Source organism: Equus caballus, chromosome X, assembly GCF_041296265.1.
Source record: "Equus caballus isolate H_3958 breed thoroughbred chromosome X, TB-T2T, whole genome shotgun sequence".
Classification (NCBI taxonomy): Eukaryota; Metazoa; Chordata; class Mammalia; order Perissodactyla; family Equidae; genus Equus; species Equus caballus.
In genome coordinates this window covers 7,269,511-7,286,874 of record NC_091715.1, presented here as the reverse complement: position 1 = coordinate 7,286,874, position 17,364 = coordinate 7,269,511, and the positions used below count along the sequence as shown (strand labels likewise).

At 38.6% G+C, this 17,364-nt stretch overlaps 1 protein-coding gene across 6 annotated transcripts in view; it reads left to right on the top strand.

Annotated features, from left to right (window-relative positions):
• MID1 (midline 1) overlaps nt 1-17,364 on the top strand; it is a 346,750-nt gene that overhangs the window by 292,690 nt on the left and 36,696 nt on the right. For all 6 annotated transcript variants that reach the window (XR_011434657.1, XR_011434656.1, XM_005613976.4 and 3 more), the window contains exons 4-5: nt 3,970-4,077; nt 13,022-13,170. Coding sequence is in view for 4 of the 6 variants with exons in the window: in XM_005613976.4 (XP_005614033.1) it covers nt 3,970-4,077; nt 13,022-13,170 (257 nt within the window). In the remaining 2 variants the exon portion in view is untranslated. The remainder of the gene's footprint in view (nt 1-3,969; nt 4,078-13,021; nt 13,171-17,364) is intronic.

Here is a 17,364-nt window from a genome sequence, read left to right as displayed (position 1 = left end):
CCTATCCATCGTAAATATTAAATAGTCAGAATTTGGATTAAATTGAGCCCCATGTTAGAATGGCAACTGGGACACTTTTCCTACTATAGAGTAACCCAAATCCCAATAATTTTGAGAGTGAAATGGATCCCAAACTAAATCATATTCTGTTAACAAAGCCACTTCTCAATGCAGACAATATTACCTCAAATTTGTCTGTGGCTTCGTAATGTTAGTTATTTCCTCATGTATTATTTCATGTGTTTACCACAATAATCCCACATGTCTGAGAAAGCAGATATTATTCACCTCATTTTACAAACTAGGAAAGCTTAGAAATGGAGGTATTCCTTGACTTTCCCAATATCATCATGTTAGTAGAGCTGGTACTCCATACCCCATTTCACAGCACCTACTCTAGAATTACTGGTGGAGACTCATTAGGTTTAGTCAAAACCGGAATATCTTTCAGCACAGAATATGTTAGCAAGAACATCAAAACCTGAGGACCTTACGATACGGTCAGTTGACTTTTGACGAAAGTGCTAAGGCACCTCAGTGGAGGGAAGAATAGTCTTCTCAGTAAGTGGTGCTTAGACAGCTGGATATCCACAAGCAAAAGAAGGAAGTTGGATTCCTACTTCGCACCATACACAAAACTTAACTCAAAATGGCTCATAGACCTAAGCGTAAGAGAGAAAACTTCTAGAGGAAAACAGAGACGTAAATCTTTATGACTTTGGACTGAGTTTCTTACCTACAAAACCAAAAGACCAAGTCACAATAGAAAAATAGATAAATTGGACTTCATAAAATTAAAAACTTTTTGTGCTTCGAAGAGCACCATCAAGAAAATGAAAAGAGAGCCCACAAAATGGGAAAAAAATACTTGCAAATCACATATTTGATAAGAGACTTGTATTCAGAATATATAAAGAAATCATACAATTTAATAATTAGAAGATAAATGACCCAATTACAAAATGAGCAAAGGATCTGAATGTTCATATCTCTAAATTAGATACACAAATGGCCCATAAGCACATGAAAAGATGCTCAACATCATTAGCTATCAAAGAAATGCAAATCAAAACCACAATGAGATACCACTCCATACTTATTAGGATGACTAAAACAAAAAAGATAGACAATATCAAGTGTTGACAAGGGTGTGAAGAAATTGGAAGCCTCATATGCCTCTCATTGGCATATAAAATGATGCAGCCGGGAGCCAGCCCTGTCTCCAAGTGGTTAAGTTCTCGCTCCGCTTCAGTGGCCCGGGTTTCGCTGATTCGGATCCTAGGCGCAGACTTACACACTGTTCATCAAGCCATGGTGTGGTGGCGTGCCACATAGAGGAACTAGAATGACCTACAACTAGGATATGCAACTAGGTACTCGGGCTTTGGGGAGAAAAAAAAAATGGTGCAGCCACTTTGGAAAACAGTTTGGCAGTTCCTCAAAAAGTTAAACATAGAGTTGACATATGACCCGCCAGTTCCACTTCTGTTCTCAAGAAGAATGACTACATATGTGTACACAAAAATTTATGCATAAATGTTTACAGCAATATTATTTATAGTAACCAAAAAATAGAAGCACCCCAAATGTCGATCTACTAAAGAATGGATAAACAAAATGTGGTACATCCCTAAAATGGAATATTATTTGGCATAAAAAGGAATGAAGTACTGACACGTGCTCTGACATGGAGGAGTGTTAACAACATTATGCTAAGTGAAATAAACCAGACAAAAAGGATCGCATATTGTTTCATTCTGCTTATATGAAATTCCAGAACAGGCAAATCTGTGAAGAGACAGAACGTAGATTAGTGGTTCCCTAAGCCCGAAAGGAGGTAGATAGTAAGAATGTGGAGTTACTGCAAATGGGTATAGGATTTTGAGGGGGGATGCTGAAAATGTTCTAAAATTAGATTGTGATGATGATTGTGCAACTCTGAATACAGTAAAAAGCGCAAAACTGGGTACTTTAATGGGCGAATTTTATGATATGTGAAATATATTTCAATAAAGTTGGAAAAATAAATCAATTCCCTCCCCCACTAAGAATAATCCTTGGGACATAATTTTATGTCTACACAGTCCTAGAAAACCAATAAATCCAATACATGCATATTGAGTGCTTGCAGTATATCATGATGGCTACTTGCTTCATTATACTTTACTTTGTCTCTTCTTGGAAGGTCATTTTCACTGTTCTATGCCGGATATGGCACCAGGCGCTTGGGATAGATGCCTCATAACACAACAGCCAAAGATCCCTCCCCTTATGGAGCTTGCATCCTATTGGATTTATGTTGATTGTATGCTCAAGTACAACTTGTCTCCTAGGGCTCATTCTAGGAGATACTTTTCAAGCGTAGGATGCTACTTTCTAGAAATTTCACTTTCTCCATCATGATGTGCCCGTGGTTTCAATATGATCTCATTCTTTTCACAGCTCAGTTGTAGTAAGTTATTAAATTCAGTTTGAGGTGAAAAGGAAAGACAAGAAATTTCTTGAGAGTAGTAGAGTTTCAGGTAAATATTTCCGTAGATGTTAAATTTATTTAGGAAGCCTCAGAGGCAACTACAAATGACGACATAAGTAATGGTAAGAGAAATTGAGCCCAGTGATTAGCTTGCTTGAAATATTAGCCTGCGTTCCACATTCTGTACTTGTCCATCAGTGTATTTTTAATTTTTTTTGTTCATTAAACATTTAGCAAATATGTCTGTGTGCTAATCTGACATAGGACGTGATCTCATGGTTTGGTGCAAATGGCCAGTGACCATGGTCTTCTCAATAAGACTTCTTGAGTAGTCTCTCTACTGTGTCTTATAGTGATCAAGAAAATAACTCAAGGAATCCTGGCCTCTGGAAACAGGACATGTTTTCTCTGAACAGCCATCAATGGATTTTTATCCTGAGCTCCTGACCCTACTTCCAGTTTATTTCATTCATAGAGAATGAAATTACTACAGTTAAATAAAGTATCCCAAATCAAAAGGGCTTAATGACTGGGCCGTGTCTCCTCCCTGAGATGTGCTAGAGTAATCATTGCTATTGTCACTCTTTATAACACTGCAGCTTCTTGTGCGCTGCATTAAAATCATAAACCCCATGCACACGATGTTCATTTCCCACAGCTGTGATTTCTGGGTCTCTGTTTGTGAATAAGCATTTCAGAATTGTCATGAGGTGGAGGAAATAGCTTGTGCAGAGTATTTCCCAAGCCCACTTGCCAAGAATGAGCTAATTGTAACCCTCCCTTGCATACAATGAGTCTTAAAAACTTCAAATACAAACCATTCTATAATGATCTACCCTTCCAGGAGAATGACATGCTATCATTGTAGAATCTTGGTCTTTCAGAAGTATACCAGAAGTAAAGTTTTAAATTATGTCATAAGATTAGTAGAACATTTAACCATCCTTTTTCTTTGTTGATGTTTTTATAGTGATGAAATGCAAAATTGAATGTCTGTATTTAAAAGAAAAGTCCAATAAATGTGATGTAACCTTGCTACCTAGGTTTTGGAAAATTTGTGCAGAAGGTATTGATAGTAATACATCCTCCATAAAAGAATAATATTAGTTTTTTTAACTTACTTTTTACATTTAACAGGCCAAAATTGCGCTTTCTTTCGAAATATAAAAGCAGAAATTGCAAATATATTTCAAGTGTCAATTTCAAACTATGTAACTTGTAATAGCTATGTGCATGATCTGTTAAGGAAGATTCTGAGGCTGAGTCTGGCTTAGCAGTAAAGACTGCTATCATTGGATAATAATGTTTTCCAGGGTTGCAAAATAAGGAGTAGACGTGTAAGTCCTATATTTGCCATCCCTGCATAATTTGAAGAAGAGTTAACTTTACTATATCTTTTCAGAAATTACCAGAAATATACTAGTCTACATTAAAAAGAGCTGAAAGAACTGAAAACAAAGGCCAAATTAATGTTTACTCTTCTGTCTATCTTGTAGGTCAATGCATCGCGTCAAGAAGCCAAATTGATGGAGGAGTGTGATCTTCTCATTGAGATCATTCAGCAAAGACGACAAATTATTGGAACCAAGATCAAAGAAGGGAAGGTAAGATTTCTAAGGCGGAAGATTTCATATTCTTTACCTGGAGAAAATATCATACTCCCAGGCACTTCAATAGTTTAAGAAATATTAAATACCCCCTTTTTCTGTATTTTCTATCATCTCCTCTTAAGTCTTTAAGATGTAGTTCAGGGGACCAGCCTGGTGGCGCAGCAGTGGCCCGGGGTTCGCCGGTTCGGATCCCAGGTGCAGACATGGCACCACTTGGCACGCCATGCTGTGGTAGGCATCCCACATATAAAGTAGAGGAAGATGGGCACAGATGTTAGCTCAGGGCCAGGCTTCCTCAGCAAAAAGAGGAGGACTGGCAGTAGTTAGCTCAGGACTAATCTTCCTCAAAAAAAAAAAAAAAAGATGTAGTTCAAAGCCCCTTGGTTGGCCATTTTTTTCTCCACCCCTCGCTTTGTATTATGGTCTCCTATGCATACCTGTAATACAAGGGCTGCTCCATTACCCAACTCCAGGGGGCAGCGTGGAGCTCTATAATTAGCCATTGTTTTCCACCTCTCTTCTCTGTGAGAAGATGGGTTCCACAGAGGAAGAGTTCATTTCACATTTATTGCTATATGCTAGCAATTAACACAGTATTAAATATAGGTTTAAATGAGTCACACTTTATATATTGAAATTGTGATGTGGTTTCCCCTGTCCTTGAGTGAATTTAGACAGGTATCAGTTCATGGTGGCAAAATTCCTATAGTGTCACTATATCATATACCCCTTTGTGGATATATTAATAGTACTTCTTTTCTAATGTTTGTATGTTTAAAATTCCTGTGGTTTCATAGTAAACTATATTTAAAAATCAATTCACAAATTTATATTATATTCTTTATGGCCACTCTCCTATTTGTTCAAAATTCATTCAGAAACCGTTGGTAATTTTAGAATTCATCACTTTATTCTATTTTTAAATGTCATATTTTTATTGAAATACTCATGATACATTTTGTTTTACCCATTTCTGTGCCACCCTCAAAAGATAATTTTATAAATATTTAAAAAAGAGAAACATTTGACATCCAATGAATTCATGAATTTCTGTTATTAATGCTCATAACTATATTTTAATGAACTATGTATAACTAAATCAAATTAGCAAGTATTAAGCAGTGTACAGAGATTACAATAACTAAGATATGTGCTCTTCTCTTTTCTACAAAATTTAAAAGGTACTTCTAATATTGTATAATGTTTTAGATTAGTTTGTCTATATAGATTGAAAAATATTTATATATGTAGATTGTGGTGGTGATCAGAAGAGTTGAAGTCAAATCAAATCAAATTGTTCTTAAAGCTATTACAGTGAATTAATAAATTAATATGACATTATTTCCTGGCCAAGGCCTGACTCAGATGTGTCTTCTAAGTCATACAGACTGTACGACTTGGAGGAGCACTTTGCATCAGCCTGGAGTCCTTACAGCATGTATTTCCTCTTCCATCATCAGGCCGCATATGTACATCTCTTAATACCTTACATCTTCCAGGTTCTCAGACACATGATTGCCTGAAATACAGCTGCAGTTAATTATTAGTATGCAATGGAAAGTAATTTGTTGCCTTTATATGGTCATGTGCAGGGATCAGCTCTCAACACTCATATTAGTTTCTTATTGTTGCTGTACCCAATTACTACACACTTGGTGGCTTAAAAGGACACAGATCTAGTATCTGATCTTCTGAACGTGAGAAGTCCAAAGTCAGTCTCACTGGACTAAAGTCAAGGTTTCGGCAGTGCTGTTTCTTTCTTGAAGCTCTAGGGCAGAATCCATTTCTTGCCTGTTTTGGCTTTTATAGGCCACCCACATTCCTTGGCTCATGGTTTCTTCATCACATCACTCTGACCTTTGCTTCCATCCTCAAATCTCTTTCTCTGACAGACTCTCCTGGTTTTCTCTAATAAGGACCCTTATAATTACATTGGGATCACCCAGATAAAGCAGCATAATATCCCCCATCTCAAGATCCTTAATTTAATCACATCTGCAGAGACTCTTTTCTCATGTAAGTTAACACATTAAAAAAAAAACTCCTGGGACTGAGATATGGGCATCTTTGGGGGCCCTTATTCAGCCTGCAATGACACTCCACCACAACTTCCTGGCCAGCATGCCTCGTTTCCCTCACTTAACTCCCCAGCATGAGGGTGTCTCTCATGAGCTAGATCAAAGTAGTGAGGGGGTATCCCCAGTTCTGGCCATAGTAATGTATGAGGTTCATGCTTTGGTGCACCCACTCCACCCTGAACACATATCAATGATAGAGAACATAGGAAAATAGACCGGCAAAGAGACATAACTGGACCCAAAACAAGATGATAAATATCTTTATGGGCCAGATATACGACGACACTGCAAAAGCTTTGACTGTGGCTAAGACACAGGCTACTGGGACTTGGTCTGGAAGAGACCAAATCTGCTACACCTTCAACTCCAGTGGGTAAATAGTTCTTGAAGCGTTGGGGTAAAGGGGCTAGAAGTGCTCCAGATGGCATGGGGGGCTGAAATCAGGCTCATTGGTTAATCCCACGGACTGCACAAGGTTTCTCAGTTCATTAAAAGGGACGAAAAAGATTATTGCCAACCATAGCTTTGAGCAATCTTCAGGCCTGGGAGTCTGCAGCAAGTCACTTGTGTTGGAGCCTGGCTCTGCACTATTTCTAATACCTGCACAAAATAGGAGCCTCAGAAATGCAGAGATAACATAGGATTCCTGAATGAGGACCCCCAAGGGCGAAGTGAAGGTGACTGTAAAACCATTAGGGTAGACTAAGCAAGGAGAGTGAGGGAGAAAAACTATGAATGACTTCTTCCCTTTCAAACTGAAATTCAAACCACAATTCCAAAGCATGTAAAGAAATCGTGAATGTCTAAAACTACAACCAACAAAATCAGCAAAGACAGTATCTCACCCCAGATGAAATTAATTTTATGAGAAAATATAAAAAAGATGTTCAGAGAGATAAATGAAGGAATAACTTCTACATTAAAAGAACAAAAAATTGTGAAACCACAAAGGAAGGATATGAAATAAGAAAAAATAAATATGAAAATAACAAATTAGCAGTTTTGGAGGTAAAAATGGAGAGACTGAAATTACAAAGAAAACTCAAGCTGCAAGGGAAATTTGGAGACTGAGTTTTAGCCTCCACATAGGGGAGGCTATCTTCATGTAAGAATATGAAATTTGATCCATACTTCATACCAGATACAAAAATTAAATCAAAATGAATCATATACCTAAATGTAAAAGGTAAAAACTATAAAACTTCTAGAAGAAAACATAGGAGGAAATCTTGCTGACGTTGGGTTGGACAAATGATTATTTGTATACAATGACAAAAGCATAAAAGAAATATTTACAGATTACATAGATAATTATGAATTGTATTTCATCAAAAGTAAAATCTTGTCTTCAAAAGCCACTATTGAGAGAATGTAAAGATAAGCCACAAATTGGGAGAAAATATTTATAAATTATTTACCTAATAAAGTACTTGTATCTAGAATATATAGCAAATTCTCAAAACACATTAATAAAGAAACAGACAACCCCTTCACCAAATGGATAAAAGATTCGAATAGATACTTTACCAAAGAAGATATATGGATGGCAAATAAGCACATAAAAAGATGTTCAAAATCATTGGTCATTAAGGAAATGCAAACCTCAATGAGATACCATTACTTACCTACTAGAAGGGTCAAAATTAAAAAGATGGACAGTACCAAGTATTAGTGAGAATGTAGAGGAACTGGAACTCTCATGCACTATTTGTAAGAATGAAAACAATGCATTTTGGAAAACTCTTTGGCAGTTTCTTAAATAGTTAAATATACACTTATCATATGATCCAACCTTTCCAGGTGTTTACCAAGAGAAATGAAAGGATATGTCCATATAAGACTTGTACATGAATTTTGGGTAACAGCCCCAAACTGGAGATGACCCAAATATCCATCAAGAGATGAATGGATAAACAATTTGTGGTGTAACCATACAATGGAATAGGATTCAGCAATAAAAAGGAATGAACTATTGAAACATGCAACAACATGGATGAATCTCAACATAATTATGGCTAGTGAAAGCCAGACAGAAATTAGTATACACTGCATGAGTATATTCATATGGAATTGTAGAAATGACACTTTCTAATAATCTATAGTGACAGAAAACAATCAGTAGTTGCTTAGGAATGAGTGACAGGGAGGAGTGGACAGGATGAATTACAAAGGGTCAGGAGGAAAAGTGGGAGCATGATATATATGTTCATTATCTTGAATATAGTGACTGTTTTATGGGTTTACACATATTTGAAAACTTGTCAAATTTGTACTTTAAATATGTGCAGTTTGTTGTATGTTAGTTATATCTCAATAAAGCTGTTTGTAAGACAAGTAAATTGTATATTTATATAATGGAACAGTCTTCAGAAATTAAAATTAATGAACTAGGGTGATATGTATTCATATGGGCAAATCACAAAAATATAAAGTTTTATAATGATTTGTATAGAATGAGAAGTGTTATATAAAATTTGATAAACTACAAAAAAACCCATACAATGTTTAGGCATGTATACATAAACATGCTTGGGAGTGACAACCCTGAATTCAAGAGGGGGTTTTCCTCTGGAGAGGGACATGAATGAAATCAGAGAGGGATACTCAGGGTTTCTATTCTATCAGTAATATTTTACTTCCTTTTGAAAAACCTGCCACTAATATGGTGAAAATATTGAGATTTGGTAAAGCTGATACTGTGTACAGGAAAGTTGATTATATTACTTTAAAAATAGCCTGTATGTTTGAAATTAGTCAATTTTTTAAAAATGCACATTTGCTCAGGGACTTTATCTCAGAAGGCAACATTAGAAAGCAAACGCTACTTGGGAAAGATGAGGGCCCAGTTCAGCTTTCTCTTGAGTTACTACTTTGGCACATGATCAAAGGTAGTTGATCCCAAACCCCAAAATTCACAGTGACTGAGTCCCTGGCCAGGGCACGTGGTGTCAGAGATATGTTTTGAAGAATGGAAGAGCGTGAGTGCCAACACCCTGGAAATCTGAGGTGCTGGGCAAGGAGGGCAAGTGTGGACTCGGTGCCCAGTGCAGGTGCCCAGGGTGCTGGCTGGGCAGTCTGAGGACACTGAATCCAGAGAAGGGACACTGGAGCCCTCTGGCCAGCACTTGGAAGTAGGGAGCTGGAGGAAGAACCAGCAGAATTGTGGAGACCACAAAGGTGGATTTCATCCGCCTTGTGACTTTGCCTCTGTCTGTCTCTGGTGCCAATCACAAGGCCGCTAGACCTGGTGGAAACAAACTTACTGCAAATCCTCCAACTAGGGAGGTTGCCAAGCAGGCGGTATTGTTACACATCAGTACATACTGGCAATTCCTGCTCTCAGACCATTGTGCATTCTTTGAAATAAATAGCTCGACAGCCTTTATACTTGGACAGACTGAAGAGTCTCAAGCCATGAGACTCCCCGGGAAAGAATTGTCTTGTTTCTTCAATAGCAGGGGATAAATTTCATGTCAACACACGAAAAGCTGATGTCAAACTCCAAGTTAAGCAAATTATGCATTTTACGTTCAGACACAGATCTACGATAGGAGGCCATAGCTGAAGAGAAAAAGGGTCCTTTCTCTTCACTGCTTTTATGTACTCTAAATCTCCAAAGTTTAAGATAATTAACTCGGAGTAAATGTTCAGGCTTTTCCATAGCCTTATAGAAACGCTGAGTACAGGCCTCACTGTCAGTTCAGATACTTGTGTCAGCTGAGGATCAGTTGTTTGGACATAACAATTATGGGATGGAAATCGTACATATATATAAAAGCAAGTATATAAAAGCATTTAAAATGCAAGTAAAGAAAAATAAAGGGCTGCTTTTAAAAGCATGTGTAAGGTGTAGTAAACAGCAAATAAATTGATATAAATAGGCCTATGTCCCCACTAAAAGGAGATTCCAACAGACAGAATATTTCCATGATGAGCATGGAGTGAATTCCGGAAATTACAATGTGCAGTCACACTTCCCAAAGCGAAAAAGAACAGTGCCAACTCGGGAAAATTTCCCCAGCAGCAGTAACACATACCTATATAGAATCTTCTTATGGGTCAGTATCTAGTATTTCTTTTAAAAAAATCACACTTTATTCATCTTGTCAGATTTTTAAAATAATATATAAGAAAAACCGTTTTCTAAGGAAGAAACGAGTATTTGGCTTACTGCTCATTGTCTGATTCTGAAGTGCTGTACCCTGTAAGATAGCATTTCACAGGGTGTGGTTCAGATCAGGGCCCTGTGATCGGAATCATTTAAGTCGGCAAACTTTTTCTGTGGAGGGCCAGATAATAAGTATTTTAGGCTTTGCCATACGGTCTCTGTTGCAATAGCTCACCTCTGCCCAGTGTTGTAGTGTGAAAGCAGCCATAGATGATTCATAAACGAATGAATGTGGCAGTATGCCAAGAAAGTTTGTTTACACAAACTGGTTGTGTGCTGGATATCATAGTTTGGGAGCACCCAACTTAGAGCAGTGTTTTTCTTTTTTTTTTTTTTTTACTAAAAACCACCGTAAGAAATACACATGACATCAACTGCAGCACAGACACACACACACACACACACACACACACAAAGTTTTACAAAACCTAACTTGCCCTTTCTACCAGGAATCCACTCTGCTACTTTCTTTGCTCCTCTCCTCTTCTCTTCTATTTGGTTTTTAAATGCTAGTCCTGACCATACTAATGATTCATCACCTACAGATCAAAAAACGTTGCTTGTTAAATGCAGATTCCTCCTGCTCTGTCAATTACAACTCCTTACCAAGGATATTGGAGAGTCAGCCCAAACATCTACAGTTTTCCTTTAAAAAAGATCCCAGCTGATTCTTGTGCAATCACGTTTGAAAAGCTCCGGTCTGGTGTATCAGATGGAACTGTACACTGAACTAAAGTGAAAATTATACCAAAAATTGTTTTCTGTAAAACATTTCTATATTTTCAAAGGAAGTTCTCATTTTGACTTGCTTTAATTTACACGTGATTTAGGGCCGGTTTTTCTTCTTTTCCTCTTATGTCACTTTTAATTTCCAGTATCTTGATAGAAGCAAAGAAAGTAGAAAATGGAATTCAAGCATTGTTACATCTGTAACTGTGCAGTCACTAACAGGCCTACCAAAAGGATAGGTTATTGACATGAAGTTATTCTAAAGGAGCATTTTGACCTCATTTTTCTTTTGTTAGAATTGTATTAAACATCTTCGATTCTGCCATGTAATTTACGGCATTCTTTGTGTCGTGTGATTAAATGTTCCATTCACTTGCTTTCTTCTAGGGACCCTCAGTTATTTTTTCTTCTTCTGACAATTTCTTATGGATTCATTCTAATATCTTGAAGTGGACTCTGCCTTTCTTAGCTTTATCTCCAGATATAATGATGCTAGAAGCTAAATTCTATTTGGTGTAAAATGAGTGTTATTTTATTCAACTAATGAACACAGTGAATCTGCCGTGGATGGTCACTATAATTATAATGAGTTAAGTCTTTTACCAGGCTTAAGATCACTACTGTTTGCCCCCAAGTTTTGACACTTCTTTCTCTAACTCTTTACTTCCTGGAATTTTTTTTCACTCTTGCCTGAAATCTTATGGCTGTTGCTTCTCAATTCAGCATTAATTTCCTTTGTTTGCTGTAGTATGATGTAGCTGGAATTGGACGTTCCTCAGAGGCCTCAAGTTCTGACATCTCCTTCCTTCCTTTTCTTCGATTAGAGTTGCATGGGGATGATAATGATGACTTGGAGAAAGAAGGAATTTCTTGGAGTTAGGAATTCTGGAGGGAGCCTGAGCCAGCCTTGTCTGTAAGACAGATTAACTGGCCACCTCCCTACACTTTCACCCAGGGCTGTTTTCCATTCCGGAACCATCATAAAGCTGGCTAAGACCTGTCCCAGGCTGTGTGGATGGGGGCACTAGGCGTACAGCAATTCCAATTAGCAGTCTAATTTTAACTTGGCTTCTGGCCAGAGGCCTTCATCTCACAGCACATTTCCAACACCAGAGCAAACGGTCAGGTGGGTTACCGTGGACTTATCTTGGCCTGCCCCAGAGGTTATGGTCAATTACATTTGAGGGTCGTTTTCAAGCAAGGCAGAATCAGGAATTAGAATGGAGGTTGGAACCAAACATGCGTTTTTATCCCGACTGGGAAATGCTTATCAAAATAGTTCTTAGTTATCAAGTAAGCACAAAGTGCCTGGAAATGACGTTCCCAGTGAGGGGAAATGGCCCAGCTGTGCTTTTTTTGGCTTTCTCTCATCTGTTCAACAGGAAAAATATTAATCAATGGAAAAAATGCTCCCTTTCTGTTAATTTAACACATGAGTTTTAGATAGTGTGGGAAATAGTAATACTTAATGTTTTTACATCACAATTTTATTACATGGATTGCAAAGAACTTTTTAGAAAATGGGTTTTACTTAAGCCACACATTTACACCTATAGAGATGTTTTATTTTCTTGATGATCCAGCTGAAAAACTGAGCTAGAGAAAGCTCCAGGGTTCCCTACAATCTTACAATAATTGTGTGGAATAGTTGAGAGAAGAGGTCTGGTGACCCTCTGTAACTTGCCACTGGGCAATACCTTTTTTCCCCATCAACAGGGAAGCAATTCGCAATTCAGTGTTTCCTCATAAAACAAATTAGCAACACTTCTCCAAGGAGATAAAGAATATCTAAGAGGAGAGTCCTATCACTGGGATTTCCATATTTCTATGCCTACATTTTGAACTTTTATCGAAGGATGACTTACATACAACAAAATGCACACACATCAGAAGGGTCTGGCCCGAAGCGTTTTCGTGAAGTGAGCCCACCCATATAACCATTTCCATGCCTCTTTTGTTCAAGGTGATGAGGCTTCGCAAACTGGCTCAGCAGATTGCAAACTGCAAACAGTGCATTGAGCGGTCGGCATCACTCATCTCCCAAGCGGAACACTCTCTGAAGGAGAATGATCATGCGCGTTTCCTACAGACCGCTAAGAATATCACTGAGAGGTGAGTGCAGGGGCTGCTGGGAAGTTCTCAGCGGCGGGGCTCCTGTGTCTGGGGTGTGATTGGTTGGCCTTGCCCTGTCTTCCTTTTGTTTTCATTTTCAAGGCTGAGTACCAGAGAGAATAGAGGCTTTGAGTTGCTTTGTTCCAGCTAAAGATGCTTCCCTTTGACATGTCAATGCCTTTTCAGTAGCAGCCTGGAGTTCAAGGCCTTTGAAACAAGAGTCTGTCAGCCAGTTAGAAAGAATAAAATCAGCCTGCTTTTTTTTTTGGGGGGGGGGGGCGGGAGGCTTATGATAGCACAAAAACAGCATTTATTGTGACTCTTAGACCTGATCTTATTGTACACTTGATAACAAAGAATGAAAATGAAGGCAAAAACATGAAAGGGAATCCTCTCTTCCATCTCAGGGCCCATCTATTTAAAAAAAATCACCCAGGTGTTGTTCTCTGTTAGGCCTGTTTTTATTTGGTTGAGGAGCTTTGCCTCTCCTGAAAGGTCAAGGCCGACTCATGTGGGAGAGATAGGACCAAAGAGTCAACCTCATACCTCCTCCTTGTAAAATATCCCTTATTCCAGGGTAGGGAACATAAAAATGACATTATTTGAATAGTCAGGTCAGCAGTAAAACTGACGGTGGTCGGTGCTCCTTCAGTACACATACTTGATTGGTATAAAATTTTTTGCCTTCACTGATGCAGACCCATATAGCAGTTTTAGTGGAGCCAAAGAAAGGCATCTAATGCCACTTAAATGACATCTTCAACCAATGCCAATGGCCTTGACTTTTCATTCATTCTAATTTTCAGAGTCGACTGCCCCTTATCCAAAGCACTAATCGCATCTTATCACTACACGTCCCCAAACAGCTCATTCGTGCTGGTCTCTATCCTAGAGCAGGAGTTTGCAAACTTTTCCTATAAAGGACCAGAGAGCAAATATTTTCAGCTTTGCAGGTTATAAAGTCTCCATCACAACTACTCAACTGTGCCATGACAGCGCTACAGCAGCCTGTCATAGATTGTACGGAAACGAATGGGTGTGGCTGTGTTCCCATAAAACTATTTACGAAAACAGGTAGCAGGCCACATTTGGCCCTCGGGCTGTACTTTGCTAAGCCCTGGCCTAGGAAAAAAAATATTCACCATCTTATGACTTGAATTTCTTCAAGGAAGGAGAAAGAAAACTAACATTTGTTGAGTGCTTGCTTATGTTGGACACGGTGCTAATTCTCAAACTATCACATAGAAGTAGGCATTGATATTTCTGTGTTCACTGTTCTTTCAATGAAGGTAGTGTGCAGTGTTTTTACAACTCTGGTCTAGTGTCTAACCAGCTTCATTGTGTTATTTCTTATATTTGAGAAAATTTCCTTCTGCAACTGATTAGATACTTAATCTCTTCCAAAGCACGTGGATAAACAGCTGGTTATCATCCCTTTTATATCCTTAGAATGATCTCCTCCCTACTCTAAGAGAAGCCAATTTCTTTCCACATGACTCCTAGGTTCCAAGTGTTAAATTGTCTTTGCTGCTCTGATCTGGACTGTATCCAATTGCCTTATATTCATCCTAAAGTTAAAAACTGCAAACGGCACTAATAGTCCAGTGTACCCAGGACATTCTACTCGACAACATTTACACTTATGTCGTGGTTTCCAACTGGGATCCAAGAGTACTTTTCTCCAGCTATAAATCATGAGATGTCCAGATGAAATGGCTACTATGAGCTGTGTTTCTCAGCAATCCCTAAAAATTCAATCAAGTATAACATGAGTGAATTCTCACCTAGCGAGGGGAGAGAATGTGGCAGTTAAGATAGAACATTCTGAAAGAAGACCTGCAGTCGAAGTGTAACACAAGGGCGTAAAACGCAAGCACAGAAATGCCCATATATGTGATCTCCCTCAGATCCAGCAGGCCATATCTGGTCCCATTCAGCTCTACCTGTAACAAGCCCATCTCATCAAGAACGGAAACATGACCTTGATTTCTCTTTCTGCAAGTGCGTTGTACAATACACTATATTCTCAAGCCTCACTAGTATATAGTTCTTGGTGCAATTGTATGTGTCCTCTTATAAAATTCTACTAAATAAGTAAAACTCTTCACTAAATCTGGCATAAGAAAGTTGGCCTACTGCTTCTGAGAAAACTAAAGTTCCATCAAGGTTGAATACATAGTCCCTGTACAGATTTGCTGGGAGCCTTTGTTCCTCTGTTTCTGCTTCCCCTCTCTTTCTGTCTCTCCTTGTCAATCCTCTTCATTGATCCCAGAGCCCTTCTCTCTTTCCAGCAACTGGAACGTAGCAAAAGGGCACTGGGCTTGGACTAGGAATTGGGAACAACCTGGTTGCAAATCCCAGCACTGCCGCTTGTTAACTGATTCTTTGGGTTTATCCATGAGCTATTTTCTACTTAGAAAATTGGGCTCATAATAGCTACCTCTATCTGTAGTTGTGATAACATTGCTGATGACTCCTAAGAACAGGCCTTAAGCATCATAGATACTCCATAATGTTTGTTGGATTTATGTTTTCGTAGTTTAGAATATCAGTATGACCCCCTCCTTGTATGTCTTTATTCCAGTGCTGGTCTCTGTCTACTTGTTTCTATTCTTCAACCCTTTACTTAACATTCTTCTCTAGGATGTAACTTGATAGTTCTCTGCCTCCTATTGTGTTTGCCTTGTGCTTTGGCATATACTTCTAAACCATCTTTATTCTGCTATGCAAGGGTGGAAAGCCCAGAGCAAACTTGATCCTCAGGCCTTCCTAAAGTGAGACTTGGATGTGATTTTTCTGCATCGTTAAATCACTTAAAATGGATACGTTTGCCTACAAGCTGAATCAAACTGCAAAAAGTTTTTCAATTAAGAAACATCAAAAAAACCCCAAAGGAGAGAAAGCCTCAAGCTTTACATTGTAGGAGATGCATATGCTTCAGAATCAAGCGTTTTTAAGCGTTTAGCTCTGTGCTAATTGCTTAGTAGTAATTATGGATGGCATTGGGGCTGCTCCTTAAGACTTGTGAGTCTAATTTTGCTCATATGCTGCCAGCAGGCAAGACGCCCAGCCATCTTGTTTTCACCATTATGGCCCCAGCACATAGCAAACTGCCTGATGTGAACGAATGAGTGAACAAATTTATGAAATAGGGCCGATTATTCCTACCTCAAATAGTTGTTGTAAGAATGAAATGAAATAATGAAGTAAAAATATTAGCTCAGTTCTTGTCACAAGGTGAAGATGCAGCAAATGCTAATTCCTTTCCTTCCCGCTCACTAAATGGATGCAAATGGATTACATAACATACTCTATTCTCAAGTCACACTGATATCTAGGTCTTTGGTATGATTGCATATGCATCTTTATAAAATTATGTTAAATAAGCAAAACTCTTCACTAAATCCAAGCATAAGAAAGTTGGTCTACTGCTTATGAGAAATCTAAAATTAAAATTACTTTTTGCAGCAAATTATCTGTATCAAGAGGGTGGTAAAAAGAAAATTCCCTCTGAACAGTACCCATTTTTCAGAGCTTCTAGGAGAGTCTCAGACTCCACGAGGTGACCCCTCTGTCCCTCACCACCATAGGCAGTTAAAGGATCCATCAGACTTTACCAAAATACAAAGCCAACTACTCCAGTTGTCATCTCTGGAATGGAAAGATATCTCCTGATTCTCAGAAGTAGATCACATCTGATGAGTGGTTTTTGAAGTGTGTTCTGCAGGATGTTAATTGGTGTTAAAACAACAACAAGGTTCCAGAGCCAAATGCATTTGGGAAATCCTGAGCTGATCAAAGTAAACCACATTTCATTACTGTGAGACCTCCCAGGCTTTAGCGTGGTGTTGTGCATTGTAGCCCACCCACCTGAGAGAGACCCGTTTAAGTGCCATTGTTGGGGGTCGGCCATAGGGGGTGATTTTAGACGGGAAGGGTGGAGCATCTTCCCCTCGTGTTGACATTTGGCAGAAACCCTTTGAGCAGTGTAGCTCTAGACATACCACCTTCTGGAAAACTGATCCATGTGGCTGCTAGCAACTGAGTGTTGTGGAGATTAGGGCCATCAAAGTCGAAAGAGAAACAGGAAGTAATGTGCAGCCCATCCTCTGAGGCATAAGGATAGGACACAATGCCCTTATTTGCCCCAATATGTTAAGAGCTTAACACACACACCCATAAGCATGCCCACAC